This window comes from Melospiza georgiana, chromosome 11 (assembly GCF_028018845.1).
Source record: "Melospiza georgiana isolate bMelGeo1 chromosome 11, bMelGeo1.pri, whole genome shotgun sequence".
Lineage (NCBI taxonomy): Eukaryota > Metazoa > Chordata > Aves > Passeriformes > Passerellidae > Melospiza > Melospiza georgiana.
Genome location: NC_080440.1, coordinates 19,727,479 through 19,755,336, shown reverse-complemented (window position 1 = coordinate 19,755,336; position 27,858 = coordinate 19,727,479). Strand labels below are relative to the sequence as shown.

At 46.1% G+C, this 27,858-nt stretch overlaps 1 protein-coding gene across 1 annotated transcript in view; it reads left to right on the top strand.

Moving 5' to 3' along the window:
• The window catches only part of FBLN2 (fibulin 2), a 96,736-nt gene that overhangs the window by 36,533 nt on the left and 32,345 nt on the right, over nt 1-27,858 (top strand). Inside the window, exons 3-4 of the mRNA XM_058031907.1 lie at nt 24,395-24,506; nt 26,407-26,536. Of these exons, the coding sequence (XP_057887890.1) occupies nt 24,395-24,506; nt 26,407-26,536 (242 nt within the window). The remainder of the gene's footprint in view (nt 1-24,394; nt 24,507-26,406; nt 26,537-27,858) is intronic.

The window sequence follows — 27,858 nt, the reverse complement described above, 5'->3', positions numbered from 1 at the left end:
AACCTCATAAACCATCCGATCACTATATAAATACATTATTTTAGCCATTTGTCTCTTTTGTTTGTAAACTCCCCAAACTGGATGTCTGCGTAATGGACATTTATGGCCATGCAGTTGATAGCACAGGGCCCCTGGCACCACACGGTGCTGAGGGTCACAAGTGAGCTCCTCTTCCCATGACAGGCAGGAAAGGACGTGATGCCTGCTCATCCAGCATCACCAAACACATTCCTTTGGGAAAGAAGAGCTGGTGTTGATTGATTAATATGCTTCCCCCACCCTTGCCATGGTCACAGAACTGAGATTCCCACTGCTCTGTTTCAAATGTGGCACAGACAGCTTCAGACTCCCACAGAAAGTTAATCCTGCCCTTGAACATAAATATCTGGACTATGATTGGTTTTGTGCCATATGGTAAGTTGGTCAGTTTTAGACCCAGAGGAATTGCACAGTTTTCTAAGTATATAGCATGAGAATTGTCCTTGTGTGCTGCATTCATACTAGGTCAGAATGCTGCTTGTCTTGAGCAAGTCTTGGCTTAGTTTGCTGTAGTCCTGGTATTAGTGAAGAAATCTTCACAGCAGTTTCCTATTTTATATTTTAATGGCAAGAAACATACACACACACACACACACACACATATATATATATATATAATATGTATATATATAATAGAATCAAAGAATCAATAAGGTTAGAAACTAAGACCTCAGAGATCATCAAGTCCAAGCTTTCTCTTCTCTCTATCTCTCTCTCTCATTCTCCTAAGGTTCAGGAAAGAGTTCATTCCTGGAGGGCCAGGGGACCACGCTGCTGATGCCATGGTGATTGATTCTGTTCCCTAAGATGAACCTCCCCTTGAGGTTTCCTAACCCCTTCTCATTTGTTTTGGCTGGTTGTTTGCTGCCACCTTGCTGAGATTTTCCTTTTGCAGCTTGAATCTGCTCCAGATTCAGAACCTGAAAGCTGCCAAAGCTCATGGCAAGTGAGTGGGAGCAAGTGTTGGTGCAGTGCAAGGAGAAGCCAAGCTGGCAATGGGTGTTGAGGATGGTTTTGGTGTAGTAGCCCACTCTCAGTATGGGCTATGCCTTGCCTTATCTGTGCATTCTCCCAAGGATGAAAAGCAAATTATCTGCTCTCATAACCTGTCCCCTCTCTGCTGCTCCATCAGTTCTAGTGCACAGTGCAGGTTTGTTGGGCCCTGCCTCTCGTGGGGCGGAGAAGGTAAAGTTTAACCTTTATTAATTCAGTATCTTGGTGTAATTCAGAGAAGGTGGCTCCATGTGGGCTCCCTCAGCCCCGCTCAGAGGCCTGGCTGTGTGTGCACAGAGCTGTACCCTCATGTGTGGAGGTGCAGGCTGGGCCCTGCAGCAGGAGTTAAAGCTGGTGTTCTGCACAGACACTGCCCACAGCGTGCAGGATGAGTGTGTCAGTGCAGCCAACACTGCTGGGCACGTGTGTGTGCCTGTTGGGTATCAAATGCCTTAAAAAAGGAGCAGAGGAACTTCAGCTGTGTGCTAGGGAGCTTCCTGCTAAGATTGGAAGATGCCTTTATCTTGTTTGCCCTCTTATTCCCTGGTAGTAAGACTTGGTTGTTAACTTTCAAACTGCTGAGCAGCTTTTAACTACTTGTGTGGACTAAAAGTGCACCTTTATCAGATGCTAAAATAGCTCCTTACACCTTCCCTGAATTAGTCTGTCAAGGAGGGGAGAGTTCAGTTCTGCAGCAGTGATGGCTATTGCCACAATTTATGTAATTGAAAACAAAACCTTTGTAAGCAGGAGTTTAGAAGTGGCAGAATTGCTCCACAGGTGTGTGTGTGTGGTGCTGAGGGAATGCTGGCTAGCTCAGTGTAAACACTTGGAATATAGACAGATGGAAATTGTGGCACATCCCTAAAGTGAGGTGCTGCAGAGCCCCAGGGGTTTGGTCATTGCAGGTCAGGCCAGGGGAGGTGAAACAGGGAAACCTTTGCTTGGGGAGCTGAGCTGAGCCCCAGGGCTCAGAAAATCCTCAAAGGGATGAAAAGTAGGGCCTGGTTTGCAAAGCAAACACAGCACAGCAAATGCATTTGTGACTGTAGCTTGATAACAGGAATGTGTAAACAGACTGCACCTGGCTTCCTGTTTAGCTGCATTTTTCTTCCATAACTGCCACTTATGCAAACGGATTAATTTGACAGATTTCTGCCTTTTGTAGCAAGTCATGTTCAGAACAAGGAAGAGTGTTAATCTGGAATGAGGTTAAAGTTGCTTGTCAGTTGTTGTGCTTGTAAAGAAGATGAATAAACTCTTCCCAGCATGGAAATGTATGCCTTGGACATCACCTACGAAATTAAAGGAGTGCCAAATTCTACAACATGTTTCAAATAATTGGATATATGAGGTTATTTGTTAGGGTCCATTCCCTGGAGTCCTGTGGCTGTCCTAAGCGATCAACTTTCATTTTAAACACGTTTTTTTTTAGAAAAATAGGAGACTCACAGTTTTCCTCAGAGAGAAAAACTAAATCTCAGATGTTTAAAACCAAATAAAACACACCAACCCTGTAAAGAGAGAGCAAATTAAAAGCTATTTATTAGACTTTACAGCTGAGATGAGATGTTTGGAAGGAATTCCTCCCTGTGAGGGTGGGCAGGCCCTGGCACAGGGTGCCCAGAGCAGCTGTGGCTGCCCCTGGATCCCTGGCAGTGCCCAAGGCCAGGCTGGACACTGGGGCTGGAGCAGCCTGGGACAGTGGAAGGTGTCCCTGCCATGGCACGGGTGGCACTGGAGGGGCTTTGAGGTCCCTTCCCACCCAGGCCATTCTGGGGTTCTGTGGTTCATGTTTCTGCTGCTGCAGTCCTTCCCCAGCCACCAAGGCTCTCAGGCAGGGTGGGCTGGGGTGGCTGGGAGCCTGGGAGCACCTTTCCAGCAGGTTTGGGAACACCTTTCCCATCAGGGTTTGGGAACATCTTTCCAGCAGGTTAAGAACACCTTTCCCAGCAGGTTTGGGAACACCTTTCCAGCAGGTTTGGGAACACCTTTCCCATCAGGGTTTGGGAACATCTTTCCAGCAGGTTTGGGAACACCTTTCCCATCAGGGTTTGGGAACACCTTTCCCATCAGGGTTTAGGAACACCTCTCTCATCAGGTGTGGGAACACCTCTCCCAGCAGTTTTGAGAACACCTTTCCAGCAGTTTTGAGAACACCTTTCCAGCAGGTTTGAGAACACCTTTCTAGCAGGTGTGGGAACACCTTTCCCATCAGGTTTGGGAACACCTCTCCCTGCAGGTTTGAGAACACCTCTCCCAGCAGGTGTGGGAACACCTTTCCAGCAGGTTTGGGAACACCTTTCCCATCAGGGTTTGGGAACACCTTTCCAGCAGGTTTGGGAGCACCTTTCCAGCAGGTTTGGGAACATCTCTCCCAGCAGGGTTTGGGTGCACCTTCAGCACCTGAGGTCACTGCAACAAGGAAGAACCAAAGAGCAACCAGACAGCTTGAAGGGATGAGAGACAAACCAAGGCATTTCTTTTGCTGAGACCCCCAGAAGTCACTGGAGAGGGCAAAGGAAGGCTTGCTGGAATGTTCTGCAGGAGAAGGGAGAGGAACAGACTGGAGTGTCCTGCTCTGTCACAAGCCCTGAGCTGTTAGAGGAGCTCCTGATGGGGTGGGCTGGGGTTTTGTGTCTGTTTAACATTCAACCTGGAGGTGGCTAAATGGGAATGGTTTAAAAATAGCCCCACAGTTGCCATAGATACTGGTCTAAAACGAAAAATAGAGGTCTGGGCCAAGCTTGGAGTGTGTCCTCCAAAGCCAGCCTTGGTGTGGGCTAGAGGAGCCCCACAAAACTGTGGGGATTCAGCCCAGGATGGGGATGTCTGGATGTGTTTGATGTCACCAGGTGGCTCCAGCAAGGCTCTGCTTGGGCCTGGAGACTGGGAAGGGAAAAATCCTTCATGCTTCAAACACTTTCCTCCTTTTTTGTCCCGGGAGGTCTGCAGAGCTGGAAAAAACGCCATGGAATGCTGCTTTCGTGGCACTGGGTTTGGTTTTTATTTGTAAAATGTTACTGTGCAACAAAGCAGCAGCAAATTTAAAGTAGTTCAGCTGGATAAAAGCACCCTATTAAGGTAAATTTGGTTTATTTGTCCCAGGAATGTGTAGCAAATGCGCGTCTAATTACAGATAAGGCAACTAAGCCTTTCATCTTCTTTGGGTGAAAAAAACTGCAAATAATGTGGAAAATGTTGTGGTGAAATGAATGAAGGTCTTTTCAAGGATTTAGTTATCACAGATGAGAGCCCCACTTGGGGGAATTGGGAACGTTTCTCCCTAGCCTCGGGTTGGATGGATGTTTTGGGACAATTGCAGCTGACTCTGGAAATGCCTCATTTTGAGATAACAATCTGTCCCTCTGCCTTTGGGGATCTCTGGTGTCACCTCTGGGTTTGGATGGGGAGGGCAGATCTGCAGGGCTCGGTGAGGAGGATGGAGATGCAGGAATCTGACTGAAAAGTGCACACTTAGCAATGTGCCATGTTTCCTCTCCAGTTTCTTGCTCTGTAGGTGGTAGAGAATTAGTGCTTAATTACTTGCAGGCTGTGGACAACAACCACCCCCTTAAACTGTTTACATTTCTAGATAAGGCTGGAGCTGGATATTCTTTGAGGTTCAGTCCTTCCTAAAATCTATGAGAGATTTCATAGTGCTTGTTTTGCTTTTGTACCATGTACTGGAACAAATGTTTGTTCCCAAAGAGCTTGTATCTATTAAGAACGCCCGTTCATTCACGTCTACATCCCATTATATATCATAAATCCCATTCATGCCATTCAGCTTCCCAGCCTGTGAAAAAGCTCAATCAAGAGCCTTGTGCAAATGGGGGAGTTCAGAACTGGGCAGAAAATCAGATCCAAGGTGGAGCTGGAGTTCTAGACTCACTTAGATACAAGGAATTATATCTAGCAAATATCACTTGAATAAAACATTAATTTCCCATTATAAAACATAATGTTACTCTGATAATGGTTCCTGTTTTGAGTAATCCTCATTTCCTGCGTCTCTCTGGTGACTCATCACAGCAGAGCTCTCATCCATTCTGCTCTGCAGATGCTCTCAAGCTGCCTGTTCCCCATCTGACTCAGCTCCTGTGTATCAGCATCTCCTCCCCTTGCTGTGCAGCTCTGGGACTGTTTGCCTGCAGAGCCCTTCAGCCTAAGGATGGCTGCTGCTCCTGGCTGTGCTTTTAAATTTAACTCCCATTTTTAACAGGTTTTTGGTTAAAAATTCACATGTCAAAATTTCAGGCTGTCTCAAGTCTTGGATCTGGAGCTGAGAAGCCCACATTGCAGAATGTGTGTGTATCTGTGAGAGGAACCAATCTTTCTTCCTTTTGGGTTTTCAGTGAGTGGTTGCCTGTATAAAACATTCCCAAATGTGATGTGTGCCTTCTACAGCTTTAATTAAACTTCAAGGGGTTAAAAGTGATGGGGTGCAAGGGTCTAAATGGACACTGTACCCCTCAGCTGTCACTTCTGTGACAGGGCCTGAGCTGCTGCTACTGAATTTTATAGGTAAATATACCGTTTTAAGAAGGCTGATGGGTGGGTGGTGAGCTAAGCAACAAAACCACAGGATTCAAAGAAATTTTTGCTGGAGCTTGGAGGGCTCCTGTGCTCTGAGGGGCCATGAGGTCCATGCAGAATGTTCCATGTGTGAATTCAGAGCTGTGGGCAGGGCTGGCATGACACTTGTGGTGCCAGGGGAGATGTTTGTGAGCTCTGGGGTTACAGCAGGGCCTTTTCTGCCTCTCTCTGCCGTTTGGGCTAAAGGAGAGGAGGGTGCAGGTGTTCCCAGCTCTAACTCCCGTCAGAATTACCTGGCTGTAAATAGGCTGTTAAGACTTCCCTCTGCTTCTTGTTAAAGGCTACAAGAATTTGTTGATCCTGAAGAAACACTAAAATTTCCTGCCAGGAGGCCGGTGGGATGTGTGCAAGGAGGAATCTTGCACAGATGAGCCTTTGTTTCTCCTCCCAGCGCTCCCTCTGTGCTGCTCTAAGTGAGGTTTGGGCTGGAGGTTCACTCTCCGACTCCTGGGTAATGTTGGTGAGCTTTCTTTTCCTTTCTGAAGTCAACCTCACCCTCCTGTGAGCAAAATGGAACCTGGTGTTCAGTAAAGGGTGCCCTGCAGTGAATATATGACTGGTTGTGCTTGTCTGGGGCTTTCATTACTCAGGTGAAGCCCGTGGAATTGGCACTGCCATGGAGCTGCCCTCTGTCTCCTGTACCACAGGATGCAGCTGGGACTCGCTGCACCACAACCTCGTCACTTTTAATTGACTTCTCCACTTTTTTTCTGGCAGTACTTCAAGCTTCTTAGGTCATATTTGGGTAAAGTTTTCCTTTCCATCCTGAAAGCAGTTTCTAGTATTAAAAGTTGCACATGGATGAGAGTTTTCACTGAATGAATGATGACAGAGAGGGGAGTTTTGGGACAGTGCCATGCTTCATATAGTTCCTTAGATTGTCATGAGGTGGTTACCTCAGCTGTCAGTCTGTTAGGATTACATAACATTTTTAAATTATCTCCTTTCCCAGGGCCAAAAAATGATTCAGTCCTCTTGTATATTGTATTACCTCGAGCTCTTGGTATTTATTACATATGCAATCAAGAAAATAAGAGTCTGAGGCTTGCAGAGATTTATTAGGTAGCATTTAACAGCTCTCTGTTTGCTAGCAATTTGGTTCATCAGAATGAGGAATTTATTTCTGAATTGTCTTTTAATGAGCAGATAAGCAGGTTTCTCTATCACTCTGAAACTGTGGGTTGTCACTTCAGGGCTTTGTTTTTACAAATGGAAGTTGTTATCTCTTGGATAGGTATCAGCCTGCTGTGGTAGTTTCCACTGGTTTTAATGGAGCTTGAGTTTAAATACCCCAGCTAAAAGAAGGACAAGAACCTTTCTCTTTAGAGATATTTCTTTTACTGTGTATTTTGTGCTTGATGGAATTTACACAGCCAGAACTAAATGATTTTCAGTTCTGTGAACAGTGACTTTTACTTGGGTAGACTGTGATAGAACAAGGGGGAATAGTATTAAACTGAAAAAGAGCAGATTTGGATTTGATATTATGAAGAAATTGTTCCCTGTTAGGGGATGCCTCTGACACTGTAATAACTGGTTTTGGAAGGGCCAAGGCAAACAGAGGTATTACTCTGTGACAAGGATTTATGTGACCAAAACAGAGGATGAGCAACATGATGTTTCTGTGTGGGAAATAAAAGTGGTTTATGAACTGATGGACTAGCTGGGATTTAACTCAGTGCTGCTGAAACGCTGCACATGTGCAGCTGAGGTTGTCTGAACAGAAGGAAGGGAACAGAGCAGAGTTGAAGGAGGTGAATTCAGCAGCTGGGCTCTCAGCCCCTCTCGGCTGTGTGTTACAGGTTCCACAGCAGATCAGAGAGTATCACAGAATTCACAGAATCACTGGGTTGGGAGAGATCTTCAAGATCATAGAGTCCAACCCAGCCCCAACATCTCAACTAAACCCTGGCACCCACTTGCTTTGTTAAACACACCCAGGGATGGGGACTCCACCACCTCCCTGGGCAGCCATTCCAGAGCTTTATCACCCTTTCTGTAAAAACCTTTTTCCTAATATCCAGCCTATATTTCCCTTGGTGCAGCTTAGGGAGGAGGAAATTCCTCCATTCTGGGGGAAACAGCTGCCAGTTGCACCAGGGGAGGTTTAGGTTTGATATTAGGAAAAATTTCTTCATGGAAAGAGTTGTCAGGCTTGGGAGCAGGCTGCCCAGGGCAGTGGGGGAGTCACCTGAACATGTTCCAAAACACGTGTGGAGGTGGCACTTGGGAATGGCTTGGTGAGGAGCAGGGTGGTGCAGGCTCATGGCTGGACTTCTCCAACCTTAATGATTCCATGGTTAATTCTGCCAGAGCCTGGGAGCTTCTCAGTGAGATGGGATTTCAAAGCCAGGCAAAGCTGGTGTTCCTCCTCCAGGCTCCAAATGGAACACAGAGGAATGGAAGCCTGGAGGTTGTTTTAGAGATGTGCAGCTCTGTGGGGCATTTCTCTTTCACACACCACGTGGAAGGGGAAAAGCCAGAAGAGCGGAGGAGAATCTTTGTGCTGATCCAGTGGGGTCTGCCAACAGCTTTTAGTGGGTTTTTTTGTTTGTTTGTTTGTTTTTGTTTTTTTTTTTTGTTTTTTTGTTTTTTTTTGGTTTTTTTTGGGTTTTTTTTTTTTTGTTTTTTTCTTTTTCTAATCAGAATTTACAATTAAAAGTCCCTGCTGCAAAGCCTGTAGATGACACATGGGCTGAGGGAGCAGTGAGTAGCAGGGAGTCCTGCACAGGGCTGTGGGAATTGCCTGCACTTTGGCATCCTCAAATGAAAGGTCATTCCTCTTCAGCCAGGAAGGAAAAGGAAAAGCTAATTCTCTCTTCTTCCAGCCTGGGAAATTCACCAGCATTTCATCACACTGGGCTGAAAGCTGCCATGAGGCTTATGGAACAGAGAGTGGGGTGATGGACCCCTGATTCAGCTGTCACTCAGTTTTAAGGTTGCTCTTCCTACAAACAATTGCTGTACACAAAATGACTTACCTCTGCGTCCTGGGTTATGATGAACAGCATCCATCCCTACAGATAAAAAACTCACTTCTCTCATTTGCATCTTGTGAAATCCTATTGGAAATGGGGAAAAATGAGTATTGGGTTAAGGAGATAGAAATGGGCAAGTAATTGCAGCTTCCTCTCTGTTTTACAAACACAGGCACATTTGGCAGTGCAAGTTCTCAGATATTTTCAAAGAAATACAGAATAGTGTGTAAAGTGTGGGGGATTTTTTGGTCAATATCCAATTTTTAAGGAAGTCAAAAAGAAGTGTGGTAGTAAGTGTAGTTCTTACTTTGTGTTGGCTTCTTGCCAGGACAATGGTCCTTTTTTTAAAGTCTTTTTGTCCTTCAGGTTACTCCAGTATAATTTATTTACAAATGTATTCCTCAGGAATGTCATTCAAAAGCCATGTGCAGTGAGACAAGGCAGATTTTTATTTTTCACCCAGTCAGGTTAAGCTGTAGAAAGTGGATCATACAGGACACATGCCTGGCCTCTCTTTCTTTGGTTTTTTCCTCCTCTGCTGAAATAAACTCATAGACGTGTGGAGGTAAATCCTAACTGAGAGTGCTCATACCTGTGTGGGGGTAAACCCTCACTGAGAGTTCTCATACCTGTGTGGGGGTAAACCCTCACTGAGAGTTCTCATACCTGTGTGGGGGTAAATCCTGACTGAGTGTGCTCATCCCTGTGTGGGGGTAAATCCTCACTCAGAGTTCTCATACCTGTGTGGAGGTAAATCCTAACTGAGAGTGCTCATACCTGTGTGGGGGTAAATCCTCACTCAGAGTGCTCATACGTGTGTGAGGGTAAATGCTCAGGGTGCTCATACCTGTGTGGGGGTAAATCCTCACTCAGAGTGCTCATACGTGTGTGAGGGTAAATGCTCAGGGTGCTCATACCTGTGTGGGGGTAAATGCTCAGATGCTTATACCTGTGTGGGGGTAAATCCTGACTGAGAGTGCTCATACCTGTATGAGGGTAAATGCTCAGGGTGCTCATACCTATGTGGGGTAAATGCTCAGAGTTCTCATACCTGTGTGGGGTAAATGCTCCCTCAGATGCTCATACCTGTGTGGGGGTGGGTAAATGCTCCCTCAGATGCTCATACCTGTGTGGGGGTGGGTAAATGCTCCCTCAGATGCTCATACCTGTGTGGGGGTGGGTAAATGCTCCCTCAGATGCTCATACCTGTGAGCTGGAGCCGGCTGAGCCAGGGCTCAGGGAGGTGGGAATGCTGATGGACTCTGCTAAATCAGGCAAACAATGCACACAGTCTGCACCCCTCCTGCTCAGCTGGGATGGCTGAGAGGCTCCAGCGTGGAGGGGCTGACCTGCTGGAGGAGCAGTGTGGGCTGCTCGGGGGCCTGCAGTGTCCCCGGGCCTGGCAGGGGCTGGGCTCTGCCCTGGGACCAGCCCTGGGAGCCATTCCAGGCTGGAGGGCCATCCCAGGCCCCGGGTGTGTCCAGCCACGCGGCTCCAGGGAATTTTGGCACTGCTGTGCAGAGCCGTGGCTGCAGCCTCCCCTCCCTGTGGCCTGGCACCAGTCAGGCTTTTGGCACGAGGCTTTTGGCACGAGGGCTGGCAGCAGGAGCGACGTGGAGCAGAACTCCAGCGGACCTTTGGCCTGGCTGGCTGCAGGAGCAGGGCCCTCCCTGCTGCTGCCACAGCCCAGGGCACATCAGCCCTGCCACACTTCTGTCTTTTGCCATCATCCCTGCACCCTGCATGCCTCAAATCCTGCCAGCTACAGAGAGAAAATGAATGTGGATTTTGGGGTAGTGGCTGGACTTGATGATCTTGAAGGTCTCCTCCAACCAAAATGATTCTGTGATTCTGTAAAACATGAAAAATCACCTTTTTCATAGATGGGGGAAGAAGGCTTGGAAGGGGGAATTTGTATTGTACCAGCTCTGGTAAGTGAAGATTACCACTATTAAGAGATAAAACAGTTAAAAACATATCAAAAATGCATGTTGGCTTAGGTCCTGCTTTAAAAAAGAAAAAAAGTGTTCTGTGATGTGTGATGGACCCATTTGTTTATCTGAGGTGAAAAAGGAAGGAAAAAGTCATCTGAGATCTGTCTGATGTGAAGATGACCTGAGGTGTGCTGTACATATCTTTAGAGATGGGAATATCTTTAGAGATACCTCTTGCTAGCAGCCACGACATTTCTTAAGACACTGAGGAGATCTTCAAGATGTGCATAGAGAGAGATTATTGTGAGTTAGACTGCTGGGAATTAAATTATGGCCATGTTGAAGGGAAAGCATCCTCAGCTTGAAGCCATTTTAATTGATGTCAGGTCACTCTGTCCTCAGAATTTAAAGTCATAAAATTGTTGCTAGAAAAGTGGACGCATTGCAGTGTGGAGGAATCAGGACAGGCTGGGCATTTGTGGAGGTGTGGCTGGAGTTGTACCTGCAATCAGCAATTAAAATAATTATCAGTGATTATAGCTCAGTAGAATGTCAGATCTCTTGCATTCCTCCAGCAGGGCTGGTGCTGGATGGTGTTGGGTACACAGTTCCTAAATTCAGTTTGTAACTTGTTTCTGTGCACCAGACTGGATTGGGAAAATGCTACATCAAGACTTTGAAAGGTTGAGTCTTTCGTTTTAGCAAACATCACTGGATGTCAGGCGAACATATCAAATTTAATTGACTTTTTAAACACATCAAGTGTTTTGGAGCTATTCTGTGGAAATAGCATTTGGAAAGTTTTACCTGTCCATGGTGTTTCAGTTGGATCTGCATGGTGCTGGCAGAGAACAGGACAGTTTGCGCTTTTGGGGTGATTTTGTTTGAAGGCAGTTGCTGATTCTTGGGAACTGATGTAACCTTCTGTGTTTAAATGCCAGTGTGTTTTCCTCATTTGCAGTTGGTTTTTATGTACCAAGTCTACTGTACAGAGGTTTGCAAAAAAAACAAAACCCTTTTTATGACTAATTCTCAGTGACAGTCGATGTCATTGAGCCTGTTTGTGTCATTGTAAATTGACATGAAGCCTTGGAAAGCTGGAAGTGGCTAAGCAGTTTTTCCACTCACAGGTAATTAGGGAACTATAACATGGAAACTTTAGTAGAGATAAAAGGATGTGGAAAGCAGAACTGTATTTAGGAGGCTTCTTTTCACTCTGTTCAGCATTGAACATTACTTCCTAAAAATTCACTTTCCTCCACGAATCAAGTCCATAGAGTTGTGCTGGTCATAACTTTAACAGATGATGGTGAGGAAAAGTGATTAGCCTTCAGTCAGAAATGGTTACACTGTGTGAGGCAGCGGTGCTTTACACTGTGTGCACTGTAAATGTAAGTCATTTTAACATTGCTGGGAATTCATGAAGCTCTGAACTCAGATTTCCATGTTCTCTCAGGTTCCTGAAATGTTAACTCTTGGGTTGTGGTGCCAGTCAGTTCCTGTGCTGACAGTGGGAATTAGGAGTCACTGAGAAGTCACTGAGCCTCTGCACAGGAATGACATCTGCTCCAATTGCATGGATTCAGTGCAAGTGTCACATTATCCTGATTCCATCCCTGGCTCCAGGGGCTGCACACAGCAATGGTGCAGTGAGGTGCTGCAGCACAGACACAGCACGGGCAGGTGCTGCCAGCAGGGCAGGGATCTGCTCTGAGACAGGACAGGGATCTGCTCTGACACAGGACAGGGATCTGCTCTGAAACAGGACAAGGGATCTGCTCTGACACAGGACAGGGATCTGCTCTGAAACAGGATAGGGATCTGCTCTGAGACAGGACAAGGGATCTACTCTGAAACAGGACAGGGATCTGCTCTGAGACAGGACAGGGATCTGCTCTGAGACAGGACAAGGGATGTGCTCTGACACAGGACAGGGATCTGCTCTGAGACAGGACAAGGGATGTGCTCTGACACAGGACAGGGATCTGCTCTGACACAGGACAGGGATCTGCTCTGAAACAGGACAAGGGATCTGCTCTGACACAGGACAGGGATCTGCTCTGAAATGGGATAGGGATCTGCTCTCCAACAGCATAGGGATCTGCTCTGAAACAGGACAGGGATCTGCTCTGAAACAGGATAGGGATCTGATCTGACACAGTATAGGGATCTGCTCTGAGACAGGACAGGGATCTGCTCTGAGACAGGACAGGGATCTGCTCTGAAACAGGACAGGGATCTGCTCTGAAACAGGACAAGGGATGTGCTCTGACACAGGACAGGGATCTGCTCTGACACAGGATAGGGATCTGCTCTGAAACAGGACAGGGATCTGCTCTGAGACAGGACAAGGGATCTGCTCTGAGACAGGATAAGGGATCTGCTCTGAAACAGGACAGGGGTCTGCTCTGACACAGGACAGGGATCTGCTCTGACACAGGATAGGGATCTGCTCTGAAACAGGACAGGGATCTGCTCTGAGACAGGACAAGGGATGTGCTCTGACACAGGACAGGGATCTGCTCTGACACAGGATAGGGATCTGCTCTGAAACAGGACAGGGATCTGCTCTGACACAGGATAGGGATCTGCTCTGAAACAGGACAGGGATCTGCTCTGAGACAGGACAAGGGATGTGCTCTGACACAGGACAGGGATCTGCTCTGACACAGGATAGGGATCTGCTCTGAAACAGGACAGGGATCTGCTCTGACACAGGACAGGGATCTGCTCTGAGACAGGACAAGGGATCTGCTCTGAGACAGGATAAGGGATCTGCTCTGAAACAGGACAGGGATCTGCTCTCCAACAGCACAAGGAATCTGCTCTGAAACAGGATAAGGGATCTGCTCTCCAACAGCATAGGGATCTGCTCTGAAACAGGATAAGGGATCTGCTCTCCAGCAGCACAAGGGATCTGCTCTGAAACAGGATAAGGGATCTGCTCTCCAGCAGGATAACAGATCTGCTCTGACACAGGATAATGGATCTGCTCTTCTCCAGTCCCTGTGGAACACGAGCTCAGGGTTAATGGCACCTGGAGAGTGCTCTGAGCTCTGGTCCTGACTGAAAGCAGAGCCTCTGCTGAGTCAGCAAGTGGATGTGCACAGAGGTTTGGGGCTGAAAAGGGCAGCCTGGGTAAGAAATGTAGCATCAGTAGTGGTGGCCTTGCTGGACTGTTGTTTTGTGTCCTAACTTGGAGGGAAATGGATTTGTTTATTTTTTGGGTTTTTTCTTGTTGGAGATTTTCTGAAGAGATGTGGGAAAAGAGATAGGGTTTGAGGGGGAGATAAGGAAAAAGGGTCAAGAAAAATAGGGATGATGTGTGCAGGTAGGAAAGGGAGAAGACTAAGTGACTCTAGAGAGGAAAAGCAGTACTGAAACAGGAAAACCTCCAAGGGTGAGAAGGGTGAGAGCTGCAGGACTCCAGCTGGATGCAGATGAGACTGCTAGTGCTGTAAGGCTGCTGTAGTTACTGCTGTCTGTCCCAGCAGCTGGGTCACTGCTGCTTCTGTCACTGTGAGGCCATCCCTGTGTGACAGCCCTGCCTCTGCCCCTGCAGTATGCCTCACACAGGAAGATTGAAGAGAGGGGTCCTAACCTGGAAGATGTGGATGGCACTTTTCTGTTATTGAAAACAGAATATTCATATTTTTTATGAGAGCTTTTGTAACAAATTGCCTAGAAAGCTTGTGATCCCAATGGGGTTTGTACTGGCTTTTGTCAGATAGCCAATCTTTCACTATAATGTGGTTACAGCACATTTTACTTGAGTTTATAAACAAACAACTCCTCCCTAAAAGCAGCCTTGCCAACACACTCTGTTGGTGGTCCTAACCCTTGCGGAAGGGAGTGCAGCTCCCAGCTCTTGTCCACAGCTCTGGAGCTGCCCCTCCCTGGCAACTTCAGCCTTTAACTGTGCTGCTGTTACAGGAAAACCTTCTCCCATGACCTTGTGCTGAGCATCAGAGCCACAGGGACAGCTAGACCTCAGAAAGCTTTATCTTATCTATGGAAAGAGTGGAAAATATCTTTCAAATCAAAATGTATCTTAGATACTTGCAGCTTGTGCTGGTTGGGTCAGTGGCCTTCCAGAGTGTTGAAAATGTTGAGATTTTACTTCAAATTGTTATAAGGAGTCACCTGCAGGATGTGCTGCTGGCTTTGTCAGAGCCCCTTCTCAGGACAAGAGGACTTTTGGGGGGGTTAATAGGAAGAAATTGCATCTGATGAGGAAAATGAGGGGATGCCACTGGCACTTTACTGAGATCTATGGGTTTGCTCGTCAGTGCTCCCTAGTGTTGTATCTTGCTTTTAAAGATCCATTTCACATCCATTTGTGGTTGCAGACACAGCAGAGAAAGGTGTAGCTGCTGAACCCAAGCATAAACAAAATGGATCTCAGCAGCAAGAAGTCAAAATTGTAACAATGGCTGGAGAGAGCAAATAGTGTGCAGGGTCCTGCTTCTATGGAGTAGTTTATAACAGACTTGTTTCTATGGAGTAGTTTAGGAAAGACCTATTTTGTGTTATTGAATTAAATTCTGAGAAAAATGTGAGGTATTCTGGCCTTCCTCAGTGTTGTGCTTGTGTGTGTGTGGGTGTGCAAAATTTGGTGGTGCTCCAAGCCTTCTCAGGCACCCAGAGCCCAGTGTTCCAACCACTTCTATCCCTCCTCCTGGCTGATGAATCAGCAAGTTATTGTCTTTTTCCACAATGTCCAGACTTGTCTGCCTTTAAGTGTCCAGACACTTTGTTCCTTTCTTGTTGCTGCGTCACCACAAAGGGCCTCATATGGATCTTATTTTCAACAGCCCCTGGGCAGCACCAAGGCTTTGCTCTCATCATGAGCTGTTTCTAACCTGGGTAAAAACCTTCAAAATTCAACCATCCTGGTATTTTGATCATTCACTTATAATTTGCACAAGTGCTGTGTGGGAATGGACGTTCCCGGCGTGTGGTTAAATATTGAAAAAGAGAGAAACTGAGAAGTGCACTCTACTTATTTACACACAAGTAATAAAGACTGGGGTTTTTTGAAAAAGCATTGATGAAGTGGTATGTGAAGTTCTGCCTCTTTTAATATTTTCCTTTACTCTGTTTTAGGTGTCTCTTGCAGAAAGTAACAGTAATGAGTTTTGTGGGAGAGATGAAGACTCCTCCACCCTTCATTAGAATTTGCTGCCTTATCCCAAATGCTCCAAAACACATTTAAATCACATAGTTGGAGCTTTTCACAAGTCAGTGCCTTTTTTCTCTCTTCATCTCTGATTCCAAACTGGAATGTGATTGGGAATGTAAATTCCTTTACAAGTGGCTGCAGCCTGTGTTGTCCAAGTAGGAAATGTGAGCCAGAGTGCGCTGCAGGAGATGGAGCTGCAGCTGGGGTTTAGCTTGTGCCTCTTTAGGCTGTGCATGTGGGGTGTGGAGCCTGCCCCAGAGCAGATTTGTCTTGTCTCTGGCTGCTCGGGGGCAGCAGGAGGAGTGTGAGCAGAGCCTGATGCCAGCCTGATGGCTGCAGTGGTGGGTACATGGGGAGGGAGAGGGACTGGGGCTGTCCCTGCAGCTGGAACAGCTTCTGTAGAGACAGATACAGGCTGAAATACTGATCCAGAACAGGCTGATCTGCCCACAGCATCCTGCTGATTGTTTCATGCTTTGCACATGCAGCTGTTGCCTGATGGCTGCTCCCTGCAGGAATCGCTGTCCCACCCGTTCTTGCTGTGCCTCGGCAGGACTGGGGTCAGCAGTGGCCATCAGCAGCTCCAGCAGTGCTGCTGCACTAAGGACTGGCCTAAATGTTAATATATTTATATTTACTCCGTGTATAAACATCCCCAGGCTGAACTGGAGCTGCTCAGCCTGGAGAAAAGGAGGCTCAGGAAGAACCTTCTGTTTCTCCACAATTCCATGGCAGGAGGGCTCGGGCTTTGCTCCCAAGGAACAAGGGGAAGTGGCCTCAAGCTGTGCCAGGGAGGTTTGGATTGGATATTAGGGAAAAATTTCTTGGTGGAGAGGGTTGTCAGGCATTGGAAAAGGCTGCCCAGGGCAGTGGTGGAGTCCCTGTCCATGGAAGTGCTCCAAAACAGGTGTGGGTGCAGCACGTGGGACATGGTTTAGTGGTGGTGGTGCTGGCCTGATGGCTGGACTTGATCTCAGGTCTTTTCCACAGAAACCTTAAGGATTCTGTGATTCTGCATTCAAGGACTTTGTGCTTGAATTTGGTAAAGGAGCAGACAGTGCCTGTAGGATTCCATGGGCATGGGGTCAAACCCCAGCTTTAGATGGAAACAGCCACTTCTGCCATAGTTTACAATTATTTTCAAGTGTTACCTTGTTTGAAAGTGACTTCAGTAGCAGTGCTGGCAGGTATTCCAGGAGTGTCATTTATCCTGATGAACACATATGTGAGGGACTCACTACTTTTAATTAGGAAGATAGAATTGAAACAAAAGTAGGAATTTTGTGTGTTATCTGAGTGGTGTAGGTTTTTCACCGGGAGAGAGGACTTTGGGAATTGAGCAGTTCATGTGAATGTGTTTCTCTTGGTGTGCTGTGGGGTTACACTGAGCTGGAGGCAAAGTCTGAAGTGGGAATGAGCAAAATGGTTCACCCAATCCCTGCTGTGTGAAACCACAGTAACGGCATCAAACAAGGTGCTTCACTTAGAAGTTAAAAACTCCATTTGCCTAATTCGTACCCCAAACCATTACTTTCTTAGGGAACTAAACCCCCTTCTTTCCAGACATCTGTGGTTGAGGCCATGCTGTGTGGCAAAGGAGAGATTTCCTGCTGTGCTTCCTGCTAGGGCTGCTAAATTCCCCTGGAACAATCTAAACATCATTATCAGCCCATTCAAATTAGTATTTCCTCCTACTTCTGTAAGGGATAAAAGGAGGTTTGTTTCCCTGCTGTTGATTTAAGTGTCCCACTGAAATTCCTTCACAATAACTGCTCTGGCACTGGGTGCATCCTTGAGAGTTTAAACCTCCTTGGGGTTAGTGGATCAAGGCAGAACTGGGAGCCATCAGCTCTTCCAGCCTGTCATTAATCCAGGAAATGCCCTGGGCCACAGTCAATACTGATGGAATTCTTGCCCAAACCCTGATTACAAAACTTCATAAAGGAGAGCCTGAGGAAATGAGAGATCTCTTCAGAACATCATCGTAAAATAAGGAACAATGTAATTTATGATTATAAACCTGACAAGGACCAGCAAGGAATCCTGGAGGGTTCCCAAATAAGGAGATGGAGCTCTACAACAGCTCTTCTGTTCAGTTTAAGCATCCCTGCTCACTAATTAGAAGCTCAATGAAACTCAGAGGTTTCCTTCCTTTGCTATTCAGAACCCTTTTGTCAACAGCCCTCAGCCCAACAGAGCTGGAGGGCACATACTTGGTCAGGAGCACTCCTGGGGCTGTTCAGGTCACTGGCTGCTGCTGCTATGTCCTCTCCTCTCTGTGCTTGCCTTCTCCAGGTGTGCAGGCTGGTGTTGCAGTGAAAGCTGTGCTGAGCAATGTGGCAGAGCAAACAAGCTGGCAGCAGCAGCTGAGCTGAGCCGGGGGTGAATCTGCCCCGTTTTCAGTGATGCTCTGAACAGAGATGAACGCTCAGTTCACTCTGGTGAATTTTACACTTTTTCTACTTTGGGTGAATCGGTCATGAGGAAAATAAAAATCTTGGCTTCCCCCTCCTGAGGGGATTTGAGACTTTGTGAACAATTTCTGAGTGGGTTCTCCTGGGGGACAATGAGGATGTGTATTTTTTAGCCTGTTCTGTGTGTGCTGAACTGGTGGAAGCAGACTGAGCACTGGGCAGGTGCTGGGGATTTTCTTTTCAGTTGCCAGAGTTACAAAACTCAGAACCCTAAAGGCTCACCACAGCAGCCTTTAGGATGTTTGACCTTTGGGGTTGGCTTCATGGAGCATCTGTGAGCAGTTCCCCATCCCCTGTTAGCCCTGCTAGGGGGGGCACAGTGCGGTCTGTGCCACAGCAAGTCAGGTATAAATGCACAATCCTCCTTCAGGCTTCCAACAAAAATACAATTTCCATGTGCTTGGTGTGAGAATGAATAATGTATTTATATGGATTGCATGATTAAAGTATGTGTAGTGGTTTTAGGCAATTGGGCTTTAAAATATCGCAGTAACTTGGCTTGTCCTTGATCAACACTCCCAGTCCAGAACAAAGACCTTTTTCACTGCTAAACTTTTAAAATTTAAAGCAGAAACGTGTCTTAATGGATGGCTGTCCCTACCACTGCAGTGTGGGGGTGGGAATGGGTAATGGTGAAATGAATGCATTTTTTTTCTGTAGATAAGCACTCAGACATAAGGGGAACATATATTCTGAATGAAGGCCTTACACACACATCTATTTGCTGCTTTATGTTTGTTTGCCTTTATATTTTTTTAAGACAAAGGAATATTGTTTTTTGTAATTTAGTTACCATTACAACCTCAGCTGAGTTTGTAATCGGTTAAGAACATCCTGGAAGTGCTTGGCTTACTCAGTGTTGGAGTTGCAGCAGATTTAGTGATCCTGCCTAATTTTCCCAAGTGCTTTGACAGGCAATCCCTGACTACATTCCCTGATAACCACTTCTCCTCCGAATTTTAACTTTAAAATTAAACAGGGCTGGTGGAAGTGCTTTGGAGAAAGGAGCCTACCTAGCCACAAAACAGATCATGCAAGGAGCTTGCTCTCCCTAGGATAAAATTCTTCAGACAGGAATTACAGGGATAATCGGAACCAGGCTTTCCAAAGCCTCAGCTCTTTTGAAAGTTAATAGCCAGCATAAATATGCTCTGTGCAATATCTGGGGAAGGAGGGTTGAGGGGGGAAATACAGCCAAGACTGAAGGGCTGAAGGGCAAGAAACATCCTGCCTACTCTGAGTTATCATTGAACTGATGGAAGAATGATTGTGCATGAACTGTTCTGCCTCAAACTCCGGGGCAGAAGGATACAGCAAAATGAGACACATTCTGCAAGGCAGGCAGAGGAATTGCATGGGTTTGTAGCTGGTGAAAAGGGTTAAAGAATTTATTTAGTTGCCTCCCCTCTTCTTCTTTCAACCTGGATCCAATAAAGGATGCAGTCATGGAAACCTTAAAGACCAAACATTGTCTAAATTATCTGGCCTCTGCCACAGGTAATACAAGTTTTGACTTACAGGGATTATCCAGAACTAAGGCCTGAGGGAGTATTAGGTTGCTATTCATTGACACTTTGAACAAAATCTGCCAAACAAGCCTGGCTGAGGCTATGTTGATGTATGTCTCCACTGTATGGTGCACAGCAAAATGAATGTTCAGCTTGGGTTATCCAGTTTTCATTGTGCCTTGGGGCAGACACAGCTCTCTATGTTTTGCCAAGCAAGCCAGCATAAGGAATTTATGAAAAAAAAGAGTAATGTAGGAAACAGAATGTTTTCATGTCGAAATGGAAAGCAGATGCTTCCCAAAGAGTGAAGGCAATATAACAGGAACTTGTCCTGGATGAGTGGTGGGATGGATTCCCAAAGAGACGTGGGTACCTTCAGAGGATGGAGGAGAGCACAGAAAAACACTTTGCAGCAAGAGGTTTGAAATGAAGGCAGGTTGCTCCGAGTGTGATGGACCTCCCCTGCCCTGCTGTGGTGATGGCATGGCAGGCAGGAGTGGAAGAGTGTGGTGGAAAAGGATCAGGCACTGAACTGAATCCAGGGGGTGTGTGCTGAGTGCTCGGCTCAGCCTGTGTTTCTCCTGCAATCTGCTCTTCCATTATTTCCAGGGAGAGAAGCCTCAAAGGCTGAGGAGAGCACGTGGGTTAGTGCCCCATCCTGAGCAGTGAGCTGACTGTGGTTTGGTCATGGAAACGCTCCAGCACTGCCCTCATTTCAGGGAGATTTAGAGTCAGACACGTCCTGAGCACTGGGGCACTTGGAGGAGCCTGCAGGAACCTGCACAGAGCAAAACCCTCTGCTCATTTATCTGGGAACAGCTCCTGGGAGAGCTTAACCAGCCCCAGTGACGTAAGTGATAGCTCAGTTTGGAGTGAAAGCAGCTGGCTTTGGGGCTCTGCTGTCATTCTCCCCTGCCCTGCCTTTGCCAAGATAAATGTTCCTCTCCTCTTTACCTTACTCATTAAAACGTCTTCCCAGCCATCCCAGAAAAACCAAGTTGAGAACATGTTACAGTGCACACCTAGATTGTGAAATTCAAGGAGGGAGTTTAATAAAGCCTCTCAGGCTGTTGATAAGAAAGGAAATGACAACCTGTTAAGGGGTAAAGCTACAGTACTTTATTATTTATTTATTAGAGCTTTAAATGGTGAAGAGATTGGAGCAGAAAAAAAGGCCCACTGGAAACAGTTATTTTTCAGTATTTTAAGAACTCCCCCAAGTTGTCCTGCGAGGTTTTTGTCATTATTTTTTACAAGGTATTGCTTTATGTTTTCAGGCAGTTATTTGATAAGGAAGTACAACTTATTTTTCTCGAGTTCTTGTTCAGTGTATGTGCTGGGTGCAAGTGTAAATGCTATAGGTTTGGGGAAGATAAACTACTTTCTTCAGGTGTAGGAATGGAATAGGAAGTTCCATCATAACAGCAAGAGCTCAGCTCAGTTTGGTCGTGTTCCCTTTGCCTCTCTCCCATGTGAGTGCTGATCCAGCAATTAACAGCTGGAATTAAAGCCAGCAGGGAGGAGATGTGGGTGCCTGGGGCCGGCAGTGCCCTGCCCAACACCCTGATCCTCCTGGTGGCTCTTGCAGTGCTCTGCCTTTCCCTGGCTTACAGATAGTTGGTGTTGGTGTTAATACCAGTTTTCAGCTTCACCTCTGCCTGAAGTCAAGGGGTTCTGCCCAGGCCCCTGCACTGTGTCTGCCTCACTTGGGTCTCGCTGTAGTTGAAGTTGCTGTCTGAGACTCCTCAATGTCACAGCTCCTGGAGTAATTTTACTGGAAAGGGAATTAATTGTCCACTCGTGCGTGGGAGACCTGGGTGGGTTGGTTGGCGTGGTGGGTCAGTCCTTGCTGCTCCCATCGTGTGAGGAGTCGCAGACTCACAGAACACTTTGTGTGCAAAGGGATTTAAAGCCCCTCCAGTGCCACCCGTGCCATGGCAGGGACACCTCCCACTGTCCCAGGTGCTCCCAGCCCTGTCCAGCCTGGCCTTGGGCACCGCCAGGGATCCAGGGGCAGCCACAGCTGCTCTGGGCACCCTGTGCCAGCGCTTTATCAGGCTCAGTGAGGAAGTGCTGATGTCTTAAGGTTTGTCTGTGTTTGTACTGAGACAAAAGAACCCTTAGAAGGGAATGATGGATAAAGCTGCTGACAGCTCAGTCAGGAGTGCTGCCTCCGAGAATGGGCATTTGCATAACAGGAGTTATTCAATCGATGCAAATGCTCTGCGGAGCTGCAGACCCGAAGTGAGAATGGGAGGAAGCAAATTGGAGGTGTTAAAGGTGTGAAATGGTCTGAGTGGAAATTCAGGTGAAGCTGAAATCAGGAAAACTTCAGCATCAAGAAAGCTCTGGCAAGAAACTGAGATACTCCATCCCTTCTTGACCTTCTAGAGCTGGCTGATGATTTATCGCTCTGGAAACATAATTCGTGAACACTGGGAAGGAAAAAGGGGAGGAAAGTTTATGAAAATCCACTTTGTCTCCTTTGCTGCTTTAACGAACTTATGGTTCACTGTGACAGTGTCAGGAAATAATTTAGTAGCCTTTAACTGTGTGTTTTTCTCAGTTTGAACTTCAACGAAACTTCTTAAAATACACCCACCCAGGGCAGATTTTTGTAGCTGAAATTCTTAACCTGTAAAAGCTGTGTGGATTTTGTGTGACCATGGAAATCCTGGATGTATCCCTGGGGCAGCCTGAGGCCATCCGGCTGCTGCTCAGGGCTGGATCGGGCACTGAGACAACCTTAAAGCACAGGCAGGGAAGGGTTAAAACTCTCGGAAGGAAAAGTGTTATTTAAAATACTTGAATTAACTTCTAAGTGTCTTTAAAAGACAATACACCAGTTTTTGAGATTAGGCCAAAACGTTCTGTAGTTCACCTCTTTAGGCTGATGCAGAGTGATAATTGCAGGAGGTGAGTGTCTGAATTGCAAACAAGTGAGGAAACTGCTGCTGTTTTCTAGTGCAGCCTTCATTTTTTTCCTTAGTGAAGACTTCTATAAATAGCAAATTATCTATTAGCAGGTGGGTTGTGAAGTGACTTTATCTTTAAACATTCTCACAGTATATATAGAAAAACAAACCGGGATCACAGAGTTCTCAAACAAAATTACTTTGTTTTCCATAAGCAGATGCAAATCTGCTTCTAAATCGGCTAATATCATGGAAGCCCCAAATAAACAAAGCTCTGTTTGAATGTTTTTGTATTTCAAAGTCTGTTACACACAGAGCTGAAAAATCTCTATCCAGCATAGAAGCTCTGTGATCCCCAGTCCTGTGCATGTATTTAGTTGTATATATTTGTTCTCCCTAATGGAGAATTAAAATATCATAAATCTATGCTAATGTCTGTGAGTCCTATTATGAGTTATTCCAGGTTCTTTTAAATTCCTGATGAAGATAAAAAGCAGTAGTTTGTTTATTTGATGATAACTTCATTCTGGGTTTAATTATTCATAAGATCACAGCAAAGGTAATCTATTTTGCAAATATGACTGTTTAATAGTATGGCACTTCAGTAGAGCAAGCTGATATTGAATCCTCAGTGAGGAATGAGTAACTCGCTTTTAGTTGAATTATAAATCATGTAGATTACTGCAATGTAGATAGTTAAATTCTGCTCTATTCCCATGTTCCAGCAAGAGCAACAAATGTATTTCAGCACTTGGTAAAATGAATGGAGTTTCCACCGAGGGAGTGAATTAGAACTATGTTAAAATTTCACTGTTTTATAGCAATGTGTTGTAATTATCTGGTACTGGATATATTTCCTGCCAGTTTAACTGCATAGATCAGCCCTCCAATGTCACAGAGCAGCTCTTACACCTAATAGAGCTCTCAGGACTCAAGTATATTTTAAGGCTGTTAATGTGTTGTGTAAAATGAGAGCATTGCATAGCCTGGGGGCCATGTGCAGATTGTTGAGGTGCCACTGCCCCGTGTGTGAGCAGGAGCTGGGCAGGGTGGGGGGACACAAATGGCTTTGGTCATTAACCCCTGCACCTGCAGGGCTGGTTTGGGCTGTTCCTGCCGCAAGGCTTGAAGAGAACAAAGTGCCCCAAGTCTGTGCAGTAGGTGCAGAGGATCCAGCAAATCCCATTTCACTGCAACTGCACATTTACATCTTGGGTGCAAACCCACAGAATCAAACGTGGGAGCCAGAGCAGCATTCTCCATGTCCATCTCTCTTACTGCATCTTAGTGCCAGTGTAACAGTCAGAGTTATGGCTCCCAGACTCTTTTCACGGTATTTTTAAGCCAGCTGAACCATGCAAGGCTGGGGCACTCTGTGCTAACCCAGCCTGTGTAGTGAGAGCACTGTTACAGCAGCATGATGACTAAATCAACTTGCCAAGTGGCCAAGCATGATTTTTCAAGGATTTTGCTCACAGTTGTCAAATATAGAATGTTCTTCAAACCATTTATGTAATTTATAACATTTAAAAGGCTTAATTTCCTTCTGCCGTTCCCCCCTGAAGGACGTCACCAGGTGATCAGATGTTTTAGGTATCAGTTGTCTCTTTATTTTTTTTTCCTTATAACCAAACAAAATGTGGAAATAAAGGGAAAAACCTCACCCTGAACAATCGTTATTTTTAAGATTTTTTCAATTAAGAAGCAGAGTTAAACCAAATCCATTCCATACAAAATAATCTTTAAAAAATCTGTGTGTATGCTTCGTACAGGTTCCACAAAGGAGTTGATTGAGAGCTGCTGTGGAGCTGGCCAGCAGTGGGCTATAGACAACGGGGAGTGCACAGAAATCCCTGTAAGTGGCATGGATGGTGATATTTGCAGGTACGTAAGGTAAAACTGAACATTTTGGTAAGCATAAAGAGTAGCCCTTGAAAAGAAATGAAGGGTTCTTCATGGGATGTCCAGGAGACTGGAAACCGTGTCATTCATTGTCTGAATTATTTGTGGGCTGGCAATATTCATGGCTACTCAGACGCCAGGATTTCCCCCTCCATTTGCCCAAAATGTAATCTGGACAAAAGCTTTTCAAGGTTTCTTTTTTGTCTGTCGCATGAGCAGAGCACAGGTTTTTATTTCCCATTTTCCGCCTGGGACCGTGTTCACAGGGGCTCTTGGATGAAGGAAGACATGAGGATCTGACTCCATGTTTCAGAAGGCTTGATTTATTATTTTATGGTATATATTGCATCAAAACTATACTAAAAGAATAGAAGAAAAGGTTTCATCAGAAGGCTAGCTAAGCTAAGAATAGAATCAGAAAGAATGATAACAAAGGCTTCTGACAGAGAGTCCGAGCCAGCTGACTGTGATTGGCCATTAATTACAAACAAATTAACATGGGCCAATCACAGATGCACCTGTTGCATTCCACAGCAGCAGATAACCATTGTTTACATTTTGTTCCTGAGGCCTCTCAGCTTCTCAGGAGGAAAAATACTAAGAGGAAAGGATTTTTCATGAAAAGATGTCTGCGACATTCCGCCCATCTGTGGAGTTGCAGTTCAGTGGGAGGGCAGAGCTGGCAAGTGCTGAGTGCAGTGATTATCCATCCGTGTGTCAAGGGGTGTGTTGATTGCTCTGTGAGTGGCCCTGGTTCTGCTGGAGTGGGACCATACCCTGATCCTGCTGCCCTGAGAGGGAACCAGGTTTCCTCTGCACGGCAGGAGGACAGGGATGGGTGCACAGTAACCTGGACCAGCTGCAGTTCATCCCTTTCCCTGCCCACGAGCCTGGAGCAGCCCTTGGGGAGGATGGAGACAAACCCACTCCAGACTCACATTTTCACTGACTGATCCCGTCATTTAGAGCATTGAAAAGCTTTGGCATGATCCCTTTTATCAAATTCAGTATCACTGCACCTTTCTGAAGTTACTGGGAGACTGAAATCCTTCCTGCTGGGATCTGGGTGACATAACTGACACATACCAACTGTCTGTGAAGTGAAGGCAGATTAAAAATCCCAGCCTCGGCCTAAGTAGGTGCAAATCCAGTACATGAATGAGTTGCACCTGCACATCTGAGGCTGGTTGTAGATGAAAAAGCCAGATCCTAAATGTTTCAGTCCCTGTGAACCTACTGAGATTAAAAGGAATAAGAGATCAGGGGTTCAGTTGTCTTACTTGTAAAATTTCAGTTGTGTCCCTGTTTTAAAGATTTAAGCCTGCCCCTAAATATTAGGTCTAAACAAAATGTTTTATGTAAAAAAGCATTCAAGTATGTGGCCTCAGAGCCTGGAAAGTGAGGACAAAACCTTGCTGCTGCCACAAGGAGCTGTGCCAGTGAGCAGGGCTGGTGACCCTGCCCCTCTCCAGCCCCAGGGCACTCCCTGTGCTGGAACCCTGCAATTCCTGCAGCTCCCAGGAGTCTGCTCCAGCTCAACTCACTGCCCAAAGATTGTAAAATCCCGGTCTGCTTTGGGTTGGAAGGACTGGAAGCCCATCCCGTTCCACCCCCTGCCATGGGCAAGGGCACCTTCCACTATCCCAGGCTGCCCTGTCCAGCTTGGCCTTGGGCACTGCCAGGGATCCAGGGGATAGGTACGAAGGAGATACTCATTAAAGAAACGAGTATTCCTGTTCTGCCAGCATAGTTCTCTGCACGTGTTCAGGTGTTCCGAGTGGGGTACTTGAGGTGGCACTGGGACATTTGGGTGTCAGAGAGCCCTGTCCCTGGGCTGTGTGACAGTGCCCTGGACTCTGTGACAGTGCCCTGTCCCTTGCAGGATTGCCCAGAAGCAGTGCTGCGTGTCCACGGTGAGGGAGAACAGCTGCCTGGCCGGGATGGTGGCCGCCAAGGAGGGGGACACATGTGGCCCCGAGGACAGCGACCCCTGCGCGGGCTCCTCTTACAAGGTGAGCTCCCCTGTGGGTGTGCAGGGTGTCCTCCTGCCTCAGCAGGCATCTGCTTCTGCATTCCTGTGGGGCACAGAAATGATGAACTTGCAGGAATGTGGCACTGAAATGGTGCTGTTTGCATTTCAGTGTGCAGCCCCTTTTAAAACTTTGCTGTAATGTTGGTTTGAATTAATTTCCATCTCCGTTTTGCAGACCTAACTGGCTGTAATGCTTTTGCTTCCTCGCTTTGGAAGTAGCTGAAAAGTCCATTTTAGTTTTTATATCTATAGTGTAGAAGAATTTAAAAAATGATGGGGCAAAACTTAATTGAAGATATAATGTGAAAGCCATTACTGGGCGCTTTGCTTGGCTCCAGTGTTGAATTGTAGCCCCCTTTCCCAGTTCTGCACAATGCTGGACTAGATGAACAAGCATTTAGATGATGATGGAAGCTTTTGTTCATAAATAAAGGCAAACCCTTAATGGACAGCACAAATCACAAATCCTGAGCCACAGCCTCTGCTTAGATAAATGAGATTTGCTTTATGAGAACCAGTGGAGCCAAACCAATTTAAACCAGTTTGAAGATTCAGCAGCTCGCTTGTCCTGTTTTCACCAGAACAGTGCCTTTCAGAATTCATTTCCCTCTGATCATCATTTACATAGCTATAGCTCAGCCTAAGTGCAGCTTCCCGGGCTCAGCAGGAACCCGATTAGTTCTATCTGTTCTTTTACATCGCAGATTCTCGCAGATAATTGTTCACTGGAAAAGCAGGGAATGTGGACATCCACTGCAGGCTTTAAGGGTTAATTAGCTGTGCTGATTTGTCATCCTCAGAACCATTGCTAATTTCGGTCTGAAGTCTGTCATTAGAGTAAAAGGAGAATTTGTGCATTCAGGAGAAGACATTAATATGTCTGAAATGTGACAGTATTGTTATTCTTAGGTTTTCACCAGGGGTTGTTTGCATGCCAGGCAGAGCCAGGCTGTGGAGTCAACCTGATTACACATGCCATTCCTCAGGCAGGGCTGGGGAGGGAGAGCTCCATCATTCCTGGCTGAGCTGAAACCAGTGACTAAATACTCCCGTGGAATGGTTCCTCATGCCAGTTCCAGTGGGAATTTTCCTTTAAGATAAACCATCTGAGACAGTAAAATTACTGAGCAGCTTTGCTCACCTATTTAGCTCGTTTAGCTCTTGAGTCATTGCAGCCACTGCTTGAAAAAAAAAATCAATAAATATTGAGACTGTTGAGACTTCGTATTACTTTAACATTACAGTATGTGCTGCTGTAATACAAAATAATCCAACTTTCTACTGCTTTTTAATGCTTTGTAT